This window comes from Scyliorhinus torazame, chromosome 22 (assembly GCF_047496885.1).
Source record: "Scyliorhinus torazame isolate Kashiwa2021f chromosome 22, sScyTor2.1, whole genome shotgun sequence".
NCBI lineage: Eukaryota > Metazoa > Chordata > Chondrichthyes > Carcharhiniformes > Scyliorhinidae > Scyliorhinus > Scyliorhinus torazame.
In genome coordinates, this window is record NC_092728.1 from 67975102 (window position 1) to 67987283 (window position 12182).

At 46.4% G+C, this 12182-nt stretch overlaps 1 protein-coding gene across 1 annotated transcript in view; it reads right to left on the minus strand.

The window, feature by feature from the left end:
- cacna1ba (calcium channel, voltage-dependent, N type, alpha 1B subunit, a) overlaps window positions 1-12182 on the minus strand; it is a 949382-nt gene that overhangs the window by 250274 nt on the left and 686926 nt on the right. The window contains exons 8-9 of the mRNA XM_072488273.1: window positions 8797-8912; window positions 1490-1546 (exon numbers count right to left, since the gene is read on the minus strand). Coding sequence (XP_072344374.1) covers window positions 1490-1546; window positions 8797-8912 — 173 coding nt within the window. The remainder of the gene's footprint in view (window positions 1-1489; window positions 1547-8796; window positions 8913-12182) is intronic.

The window sequence follows — 12182 nt, forward strand, 5'->3', positions numbered from 1 at the left end:
GTTAAACCCATGTGTTTAACCCAAGTTAAACACTTGGAGAATGTCCACACGGACAGTGACCCAGAGCCAGGATCGAACCTGTGACCTCGGCGGTGTGAGGCAGCAGTGCTATCCACTGCGCCACTGTGCTGCCCATCCGTTCATTATTAAAGATCAAAACTGATAGTCGATTGCTCTCTGGAAAGAAATTTCCTACAATCCACCATTTATCCATTCCCACACATAATACATTCCAGGCCTTTCAGTGTTTAGATCAATCTTTCAGTTGGCGCACACTGAACTAACAATAGCTGACCTGAGACAGCATTTATTTATATCACTTTAAGATGCTCGCAGGTCAAGAAAAACAACTTACTTTTAAGAAAACATGATTTTACGTGCAATAAATAATGGCTGCAAGCGGTGATGATTCATACAAATCCTTCAGCATTTGTCTTTTGAGTTCATAAGTTGCAGGAATGGTACAATTCCATTCATTCTTCACCTTTATGTTTCCTATATTCAAAACCTGAAGGGTGACTATGACGAGGAAGAGCTCACATCAAGACAAAAGGTCTCGGCTCTCAAAAGGCAAAGCCCGTAAGCCTGACGTGCAATTAGGTCTCAAGTGGTGAAAGCTGTGCAGCGGGATAGATTTCAACCTGAAAACGCAGGTCTGTCACTCACAGCTCCAGGCACTGTGGAAACCTAATCCTGCACTGATTGATGGTCTCCTCTTGCAATCCAGAACCCAAGCTTTCAGGATAATATTGCTGGATAATATCAACACCTTTCATCTTGTATGTCCGTCTTATTAATTGATGACTTATTCTCTCAGTTGTTGAGGAATAAAGCAAATATATCACCTCCCGCTCGCACCTAATTCATTGCAGCTGTTGGCCTTCAGCTACACCGAATGTGTCAATCCACCATATTGTAGCATGAGCTTCAAATTTGGAAGAAAAGATCAAATTCTGATGGTCATCATCTCAGGCCACACGTGAAGAATCTGGCACCGTGGCTATTAGAGGCACGCCAGAGCAAGACTAAACACATTAGGGACAAATAAAGTTCCAATTGGTAGTGTCTCATGTTACTGAGAAAGCCTAGCTTTGAAAGATATATGTCTTCAGGAAATTGTATGAATACAACAATTATATTTTAAAATTGGCTGCATAAAGTTTTCAATAATCTACTTGCCAGATTTATTTTTGTTGAAATTTAGAGTACCCAATTCATTTTTCCAATTAAGGGGCAATCTTAGCGTGGCCAATGCACCTACCCTGCACATCTTTGGGTTGTGAGGGCGAAACCCACGCAAACATGGGGAGAATATGCAAACTCCACACGGACAGTGACCCAGAGCCAGGATCAAACCTGGGACCTCGGCACCGTGAGGCTGTAATGCTACCCACTGTGCCACCGTGCTGCCCTAGCTAGAATCTTTTGAGGAGCTTTGAACCAGACAGTCTTTACTCATCACCATGCAATTAGCAGAATGTGCACATACCATCCAAAGCACACTTGTCTTCTGCATTCTTGTCCTCTTCCGCCAGCATGACCTCTTCTAAAATGAGATGCAAGAAAAAAAGATTGAAATATGCAGTATTTCTAACATCAACATGACCAACAGGGGAGGCAGTGGCGTAGTGGGATTGTCACTGGACATAGTAAACCAGATACCAGGTTCAAATCCTGCCACTGCAGATGGTGAAATTTGAATTCAATAAAAATCTGGAATTAAAAGTCTAATGATGACCATGAAACCATTATCGTAAAAACCCATCTGGTTCACTAATGTCCTTTAGGGAAGGAAATCTGTCATCGTTACCTGGTCTGGCCTACATGTGACTCCAGACCCACTAAATGTGGTTGACTCTTAACTGCCCCTCAAGGGCAATTAGCGATGGGCAATAAATGCTGGGACAGCCTGTGACGCACATGCCCCATGAACGAATAAAAAACAAATTCCACTTGTTCCTCTCTCTCTAGGCATCTCCTCATATCCCCACTGAGCAGCCAACAATCACACTCAACCTCACTCTATTGCCATCTCACACCATGGCCCATAGTCACCTTTCCTGCTCCCAACAAGCCATTTCTAACACACACAACTCTGTGCTGTCTCTCCTTGCAGCAAAAAGCACACAACCTAACGAAAGACAGAGACTTGGCGAGATGGACATTCAATGATGGGCACCTGGCCAGCCCACCTGGCCCACTGGGAAGGTGGATTTGTTCCAGCTGTCAGCAATGACCTTTCAAGATGGCTTGAGCCTTCTGAGGCACTGGTGCTCGCTCATACATGACAAAAGAGCTGATCATCTGACTTTAAGGCCATGTTGCGGGGGTCTAGCCTCCTTTGAGCTAGATCTCCACGTCCATCCCCTCTGACCAGTGGAGTGGCGTATATCTGAGGAGAATGCAGCTCGTGCTGATAGAGCTCCTGGTGCTGTTAGTGTTGCCGTTGGTACTCCTTTTCCTCTGCGTTTGAGGATCAAGGTAAAATTGTGGAAGCTGCTCCCATGCCATGGTGAAGGTTGGCAGCAGGGAAGTGCAGCCGAAGACGAGTGAAATACAAGACACTCGAACTGACTGCCAACAAGTTTGCAATTGCCTAACAAACACTGACAAGCACTCTCTGCGAAGGAATGCTCTGAACAACAGCCTCCCACCTGGCCATGGACACAGCTCTTCAGTTTCACTGATCAAAGGCTTCCCAGTCTGTCACTGAAGAAGCTGCCCCCACTGCACACTCACCTTGTTGTTGCTGCTGAGTTCCACACAACTCAGGAAATGTGTTGGCTGTTAAGTCCAGAATGCTTGATTAGAACACGATTTAATGATCTACTTGAAGGTAGCTTACCGGGAAGGGTTGGGGAAGGTTCCCACCGGACAAAACCAGGATGTTGTTGGGATCCCCAACTTGACATCTTCTTGTACACATAAAACAAACCTCCTCTTGCCTGGGAAAGCCCCCGCCCCCCCACCCTGGATCCTCCCCTTGTGTTTCAGAGGACACTATATATAAGCTAGAGTTTAAATATGGGTAATTCTTAAACAGAACCCATAAAAAGTTACATTATCAGCAATCCAGTAAGATAAGATCATTCCATATTGGGTTAGAGAGTTAGGTTTCAGATGGAGAAGGTGGTGGCGGATCAGGGGGTCAGATACATTATAGTAATGTTTGCTCTGGAGAGGAGGTTGGGTGTATTGGTTAGCGTGTATGCCCCGAAATGGGATGATATAGGGTTTATCAAGAGGGTGTTGGTGGCCATACCAAGTCTGTACATGCGTCAATTAATGCATCAGTGGGACTTTAAATACAGTATTGCATCCGGAGATGGATCTATCTAGACCGTGCTCGTTGACCCCTTCAGGGAGAGGGGGGGGGGGGGGGGGGGTGCGAGGGTGTTGGGAGTGCTTAGGAAGGAGATGGGAGAGTGGACCCCTGGTGGTTCTTACTCCAGGGGGCAGAGTATTCCTTTTTTTCGCCGGTGTATAATGTATCCTGGAGTATTTACTTCTTTATTATGCGAAGGTCGGTGTTGTCAGGGATGAGGAAAGTCGAAACCAGGGGAGGCAGTGGCGTAGTGGTATTATCGCTGGATGAGTAATCCAGTGACCCAGAATCATGCACTGGGGTCCTGGGTTCGAATCCTGCCATGGCAGATGGTGAAATTTGAATTCAATAAAAATCTGGAATAAAAAGTCGAAAAGGTGACCATGAAACGATTGTCGATTGTCGTAAAAACCCATCTGGTTCACTAATGTCCTTTAGGGAAGGAAACGACCATGAAACGATTGTCGATTGTCGTAAAAACCCATCTGGTTCACTAATGTCCTTTAGGGAAGGAAATCTGTCATCCTTACCTGGTCTGACCTACATGTGACTCCAGATCCACAACAATGTGGTTGACTCTTAAACACCCTCAGGGATGGGCAATAAATGCTGGCCCAGCCAGCGAAGCCCACATGTTGGATGTTGGATTGGATTGGATGTTGGATTTGTTTATTGTCACGTGTACCGAGGTACAGTGAAAAGTATTGTTCTGTGTGCAGCTCAGACAGATCATTCCGTACATAAAAAGAAAATACATAGGGCAAACATGAAATACACAATGTAAATGCGTAGACAAAGGCATCGGGTGAATCATACAGGTGTAATGTACTACTCGTAGAGAAGATGTGTGAAGAGATCAGATCAGTCCATAAGAGGGTTGTTTATGAGTCTGGTGACAGTGGGGAAGAAGCTGTTTTTGAGTCTGTTCGTGCGTGTTCTCGGACTTCTGTATCTCCTGCCCGATGGAAGAAGTTGGAAGAGTGAGTAAGCCGGATGGGAGGGGTCTTTGATTCTGCTGCCCGGTTTCCCCAGGCAGCGGGAGGTGTAGACAGAGTCAGTGGATGGGAGGCGGGGTCGTGTGATGGACTGGGTGGTGTTCACGACTCTCTGTAGTTATCGCCGGGGCGCCGCGTGAATCGTGCCACACCGCCCCGACCCCCCCCCCCCCCCCCCCCGCATGCGATTCTCCCACCCCCCGGAAACCAGCGGCGCGCGATTCGGACCGGGCCGCTCGGAGAACCGGCGAGCGGCGATTCTCCAGCCCGGATGGGCCGAGCGGCCCTTACGACACGACAGGTTCCCGGCGGTGCCGTCCACCCTTGGTCGCTGCTGGCGGGAACTCTGCGGGAACGCTGGGGGACGGCCTGTGGGGGAGGGAGGGGGGCTCCTTCACCGGGGTGGCCTCCGATAGGGTCTGGCCCACGATCGGGGCCCACCGGTCGATGGGCTGCCCGCCCCCTCACCCCCCCCCCTCCCCCCGGCTTACCTCCTTCCGCGCGCAGCCCCAGAACACTGGCCCCATGTTGGTGAGGGGCCGGCATGCGTAACACGTTCCCCACGCATGCGCAGGATGGCGCGGCCCAACTGCGCATGCGCAGTATTGGGCTGCCCCAACTGCGCATGTGCGGGTTGGCGCGGCACCCATTTGGCGCCGCGTAAGGACGCTAGAGCGGCATGAACCGCTCCAGCGCCATTAGGGGGCCAGAATAGGTTGTGCCTGGGCCCTGTTCGCACCGTCGTGAAACGCGACGGCGTTCACGACGGCGCGAACACTTGGCCTCCATATTGGAGAATCGCCCCCAATGTTCGTGAGGATGGAGGCCGGCTCTTGTAGGAGGTCGGGGTTGTGAGCACTGGCAATGGTGCCACTCCCACTTGCCCCAGGAAAATACTCAGGTAGTCTGGTAGTGGAAGCCATGTTGGATATATGGAGACAATTTTGGCAGCATTTTATGTTACCGCAGGATCATAGAACATAGAACGCAGAACATAGAGTGCAGAAGGAGGGCATTCGGCCCATCGAGTCTCCACCGACCCACTTGAGCCCTCACTTCCACCCTATCCCCGTAACCCAATAACCCCTCCTAACCTTTTTTGGATACTAAGGGCAATTTGGCATGGCCAATCCACCTAACCTGCACGTCTTTGGACTGTGGGAGGAAACCAGAGCTACCGGAGGAAACCCACACAGACACGGGGAGAACGTGCAGACTCCGCACAGACAGTGACCCAGCGGGGAATCGAACCTGGGACCCTGCTGCTGTGAAGCCACAGTGCTAGCCACTTGCACTACCGTGCTGCTCAGACCGTGCTGCAGGTTCGAAAGTATCATGAGTTTGAGGCGGTGAGATTGGATGCTAGATTTCAGTGATGGGAGGAGTGGGGTGCGGGGAAGGTTGGAAATAAAGGACCCACTTTTGGAAGGGCGGTTTGCGAATTTGGAGGAGTTGGCGGAGAAGTTTGGTATTTCGCGGGAGGAGGCCTCTAGGTATATGCAGGTGGGAGATTTTGGAAGGAAAGTTTTTGTGACGGTTCTGGTGTGGTGACACCACACTCCTTGTTGTTGGAGAGGGTGTTGTCGGTGATGGGTTTGGAAGGGGGGGGGGTCATCTCCGGAATTTATGGGAGGATTTTGGATGAGGATATGGTGTCGCTGGAGGGAGTTATGGCGAAGTGGAGGAGCTGGGGGTGGCATTGGAGAAGGGGTTGTGGTGTGAGGTGTTGTGGAGGGTGAATGCCTCAACCTCATGTGCAATGCTGGGATTATTACAATTAAATGGGAATAGAGGGATACGGACCCAGGAAGTGTCGAAGATTGTAGTTTAGTCGGGCAGCATGGTCAGCACGGGCTTGGAGGGCCAAAGGGCCTGTTCCTGTGCTGTACGTTTCTTTGTTCTTTGTTCTTTTTGTAAATGTGGTGCACAGGTCACACCTGACAAGGTCGAGGATGAGCTGGCTGTTTGAGGGGGTGGAGGACATTTGCGAGCCTTGTGGGAGATATCTGTCCAATCACGTACGTATGTTCTGGTGCTGCCTGAAGTTTGAGAAATTTTGGGGGTCGTTTTTCAGCACTATGTCAACGACATGGCACTTGGATTTGGAGCGCAGTCCCCTGGGGGCCATATTTGGGGTGTTGGACTTGCTGGAGCTGCAGACGGAGTGGGGGCAGATGTTTTAACCTTCACCTCGCTGATTCCTCACAGGTGGATCCTGTTGGGGTGGAGGTCAACCTCTCCGTCCTGTGCCTCTGGCAGAAGGCAGAGAGTGGGGATAAAGGAGTCCTTTTCAGAATGTCAGCCAGTGACTAGTGGTGTGCCATAGGGGTCTGTGCTGAGACCACAACTTTTCACAATGTACATTAATGATCTGGAAGAAGGAACTAAAGGCACCGTTGCCAAGTTTGCAGATGATACAAAGATCTGTAGAGGGACAGGTAGTATTGAGGAAACAGGGGGACTGCAGAAGGACTTGGACAGGCTCAGAAAGTGGGCAAAGAAGTGGCAGATGGAATAGAATGTGGAAAAATGTGAGTTTTTGCACTTTGGAAGGAGGAATGGAGGCATTTTCTAAATGAGGAAATGCTTAGGAAATCAGAAGCACAAAGGAACTTGTGAGTCCTTGTTCAAGATTCTGTTCAGGTTAACGTGCAGGTTCAGTCGGCAGTTAGGAAGGCAAATGCAATGTTAGTATTCATGTCGAGAAGGCTAGGATACAAGATCAAGGATGTACTTCTGAAGCTGTATAAGGCTCTGGGCAGGCCCCATTTGGAGTATTGTGAGCAGCCCCATATCTAAGGAAGGCTGTGCTGGCCTTGGAAAGGGTCCAGAGCAGGTTCACAAGAATGATTCCTGGAATTAAGAGCTTGTCGTACAAGGAACGGTTGAGGATGCTGGTTCTGTACTCATTGGAGTTTAGAAGGATGAGGGGTGATCTTATTAAAACTTACAGGATACTGCGAGGCCTGCATAGAGTGGATGTGGAGAGAATGTTTCCAATAGTCGGGAAAACTAGAACCAGAGGACACAATCTCAGGCTAAAGGGACGATCCTTTAAAACAGAGATGAGGAATTTCATCAGGCAGAGGGCGGTGAATCTATGGAACTCTTTGACACAGAAGGCTGTGGAGGCCAAATCACTGAGTGTCTTTAAGACAGAGATAGTTTCTTGATTAATAGGGGGATCAGGATTATGGGGAGAAGGCAGGAGAATGGGGATGAGAAAAATATCAGCCATGGTTGAATGGCGGAGCAGACTCGATGGGCCGAGTGGCCTAATTCTGCTCCTATGTGTTATGGTCTTATGGCTTGGCGACCTGATGGAGTTCCAGTATTTGGAGAAGGTTAAGTTTACCTTGAGGGAAGCAATTGAGGGGTTCCACAAGATATGGGGTCTGTTTCTTTTTCATTTTAAAGGTTACCGTCAGCTGCTAGGGGGAGGTGGGGGGCGGGGTAGTTGTGGGGGGGGAGGGGCTATTTTTTGAGTTTTTCGGGTGTTGGTTGGTGGAGGGGTGGAGGTTGTTCTTGTTTTGCATTATTTTGTTTTTGCATAAAACGTCAAAAAACAAATTAAAATATTTTCAAAACGAAAAGATCCTTTGATATCAGATCAATCAATCTGAATACTTTTTCAAAGATCCACAGCACTCATAATAAAGCAACAGAGGAACAGAAGTTGTGTACCTTCAGGAACAATCTGTGCTGTTGAACAGGTGTGTTGACAATAATGTGAAGTTAAGATAGAACTGAGAAAGAAAATGCTTCAAAGTATCTGTAATGGTGCACATACATACGAATGACAGCTTTTGCCATTGGTCCACAGAGTGGATTTGAACAAAATGAGCTTATTTTATGTTGAGTTCCAGTTAAAAGGGTTGAATCAATAAATGGTTAAGATACTAATGATGTAACTTTGAAGATATTTCCCCATTGACTGTATATAAGTAATACTCCCATCATCAGTGATGTCCTCTGTGGGGTGTTTCAACTCATTGCCTTGAGCTTCCCTTTGTACCACTACAGCCACTGGGTTACTGCAATAGTTCCTCTCTCCTATCAGGCAAAGTGTCAATTACAAATAAATAACCAGTGCTTATTAGTCACAGTTAAATGTGTTTTAATACATGGCTCGGGGTGCATCTTTCTGCACACAAGTGAGAACAAACTGAGAAAAGAATGGAATCAGTTGAAAAGTCCACGATTATTTATAACTTAAGGCTTCTCTCGTTTGATCCCCATCTCTCTCCTTTCGGTCTGCACCCAGCTACATTACAGAAATCTAGCATCCCTCAATTTGCATGTTGTAAACTTAAGACCTCAATATCTGGAGCAATTGACAACAAGAAAGCAAAAAGGTTGGATACTGAGATTTCAATAGACAATATGTGATTCTGTAATAACGATTTTTAAAAACTTAAGCTGTTCAAATTTTCTCAACAGTAACAAGTATCCCAAATTTGGCCTCATCGAGTTTACCTGCTATGTGGATCCAGCGCAGGTATCTGTTGAATTCTTGCTCTATCTGTTGTTGTCGTCTTAATTTTAGAAACGCGCGTCTGTTCTCCACCCTTTCTCGTTCCTTAGCAAACTCCCTGCAAGGCAGAAATAGATCTTCTCTTGTCTTGTGGTTCAAAAATGAGTAATCGAGTAACATGACACATTTAAGACAAAGTATGAGAGATAAATGTCGTGTTCCAGTAGTTTCGTTTTAAAAGTGCTAATTAAAGGGCAAGCTAGCGTGGCCAATCCACCTACCCTGCACATCTTTTGGATTGCGAGGGTGAGACCCACACAGACATGGGGAGAATGTGCAAACTCTCCCGGGGACCAAGATCGAACCCGGGCCCTCAACGCCGTGAGGCAACAGGGCTGACCACTGCGCCACCATGTCGCCCCCACGTTCCAGTAATTTTTTGAGCCGTTGTTCACAGAAAGGATTTGAACAAAAATGAGATACTGTACTTTTGATGTTCCGTTCTAGTTTTTCTTTAGAAAGGGAGAGTCAGTACGCAGTTAAGATGTTAATGAGCCAACTTTGATTATGTTTCTCTATAAACTGTAATTAAGTAATTTGTTGACCTGTCTTGGCCATTAATAAAGTGCTTCACAATCCTTGCTTTGGAAAGCACCAGATGATTTTTATCAGTGAGGATGAAACAGGATTTTGACTGAGACACAGACTGGCAGAGAGGCTGTTTGAAGTACAAATGCTGAGCGGTCTGTCAGACTATAGTGGGTGGAAGAAAGGTCAGAATTTCAGGAAGGATGTTATGAATTACACCTTTTTAAGCCAGCTAATCCAACCTATTGATGTGGAGAAGCATATATCTACTTGTTCCTCCATCATTACACAAAGAAAAGGTGTACTGTTTGAATTAAATCAGTTCAACCATTACTGCCATTCTGTACTCTCGCCTGAAATGTGAAACAAACAGCAACCAGGTGGCATCTTCTACAGTGCTTGCAAAAGAAATGGGTGCTATAGAACATAGAACATAGAACGATACAGCGCAGTACAGGCCCTTCGGCCCACGATGTTGCACCAAAACAAAAGCTATCTAACCTACACTATGCCATTATCATCCATATGCTTATCCAATAAACTTTTAAATGCCCTCAATGTTGGCGAGTTACTGTTGCAGGTAGGGCATTCCACGGCCTCACCACTCTTTGCGTAAAGAACCTACCTCTGACCTCTGTCCTATATCTATTACCCCTCAGTTTAAAGCTATGTCCCCTCGTGCTAGCCATTTCCATCCGCGGGAGAAGGCTCTCACTGTCCACCCTATCTAACCCCCTGATCATTTTGTATGCCTCCATTAAGTCTCCTCTTAACCTTCTTCTCTCTAACGAAAACAACCTCAAGTCCATCAGCCTTTCCTCATAAGATTTTCCCTCCATACCCGGCAACATCCTGGTAAATCTCCTCTGCACCCGCTCCAAAGCTTCCACGTCCTTCCTATAATGCGGTGACCAGAACTGTACGCAATACTCCAAATGCGGCCGTACCAGAGTTTTGTACAGCTGCAACATGACCTCATGACTCTGGAACTCAATCCCTCTACCAATAAAGGCCAACACTCCATAGGCCTTCTTCACAACCCTATCAACCTGGGTGGCAACTTTCAGGGATCTATGTACATCTATTATTATGCCCAAAATTTCAAACAGTAATACGCAATGATACATTCTCCAAATAATTTAATGCTAACTTGATTTTAACAAAGGTGCTGTACATTAGACAAAACTATACAAAAACAAATAGATGGAGAAGATGCAAAACACAATATTTTGGGGGGAGCTGACTTAACTCATGAGATTGACCAGCTGGTTTTGAGAGATTCACTCATGGCACAGCTTGGTACCTCAATTGGTCTCAGTTTACGGGTTAAGTATTTATCTCTCATTGGTTATGAGCTGGATGGGGAATTATGTGGAAACGATATTCCCCATATTGCTGTAAATCTGGCAATCAAAAATTAGTGTTCGCCACACAAGACTGGCAATCCTTGCACAGAATCATTCAACACTTCTCACTGAAGAAAGATAAATGATTTTAATCAGTGCAAGCAGAATAGATGGGGAAATAAATTGTGTCCATTTTTTTTAAAGACCATTCCAATAAAAAAAACTTCTAAATACTTTTACATCATGATTTTCATCGATTTTTAATCACTTTTTGTCTCTATTAGTGTAAACACGTATCATTTGAATCTTTCAGTTTTCTAGATTAATTGAGTTGTGATTTTTTAATCATATCATAGAATTCCTACAGGGCAGAAGGAGGCCATTTGGCCCATCGGGTCTGCACCGACCCTTGGAAAGAGCACCCTACCTAGGCCCACCCCACCCACACTATCCACGTAACCCAGTTGTGACATTATGTGAAATGTTCAGAATACAAAGGGTTAATGTGATATCATAATTAACCACTAGATAGAGCTAGATGCAGAACTATATAAGACACTGGCTGAGAGGGCTAGAGAGAGTGCAGAGGAGAGATCTAGAGAGTGTAGAGTACAGTTCTCGAGAGAGTGTGGAGACTAGTAGATTACTAGATTATTGTTTACTATAGGAGTAAATGGTCGAGCTTTAATAAGTAGTGTTAATAAAAGTTAGCTTTGTTAAAGAACTTAGCTTCTGTGATCTTTGTGAACACTACGGCATCCATCCTGATAACAGAATCACAAAGAACACCACATGGTACCAGGGGTGTGTTCCTAAAGGTAAGCAGTGTGTGTAGAAAGTGAGTTTAGCTTCAAGAAAGGTGGAGGTTGAGGGGTGACCTGATTTGGTCTACAAGATTATGAGGTCCATGGATAGAGTGGATGGGCAGGCACTTTTTCCCAGGGTGGAAGGGTCAGTAACCAAGGGGGATAGGTTCAAAGTCTGTGGGGCAAAGTTTAGAGTAGATGTGCGAGGCAGATTTTTTATGCAGAGGGTGGTGAGTGCCTGGAACGGCGTCAAAAGACACCTTGACAAACACATGGATAGGATAGGTATAGAGGGATACGGCACAAGGAAGTGCTCAGGGTTTTGGCAAAGGTTGGTATCATGACCGGTACAGGCTTGGAGGGCCGAAGGGCCTGTTCCTATGCTGTATTGTTCTTTGCTCTTTGTTCTAAGATGAAAAGAAGAACAATCATGGCGCTACACAGATCTCAGAGACAGCACCAAGCTACTGATCGTAAGATGGAAGGTCTGAAAAAGCCAGAACACTTCAGGATGACTTGTAAACTAAGTCTAAACTGGAAAAATTTCAAGCAGCAATTTGAAGTTTTTTTATCTGCTTCCACATTAGAACCAGCTCCTGATCATTGAAAAATCGCGCTCCTCCACAATTTGGCTAGACCGCAGGCATT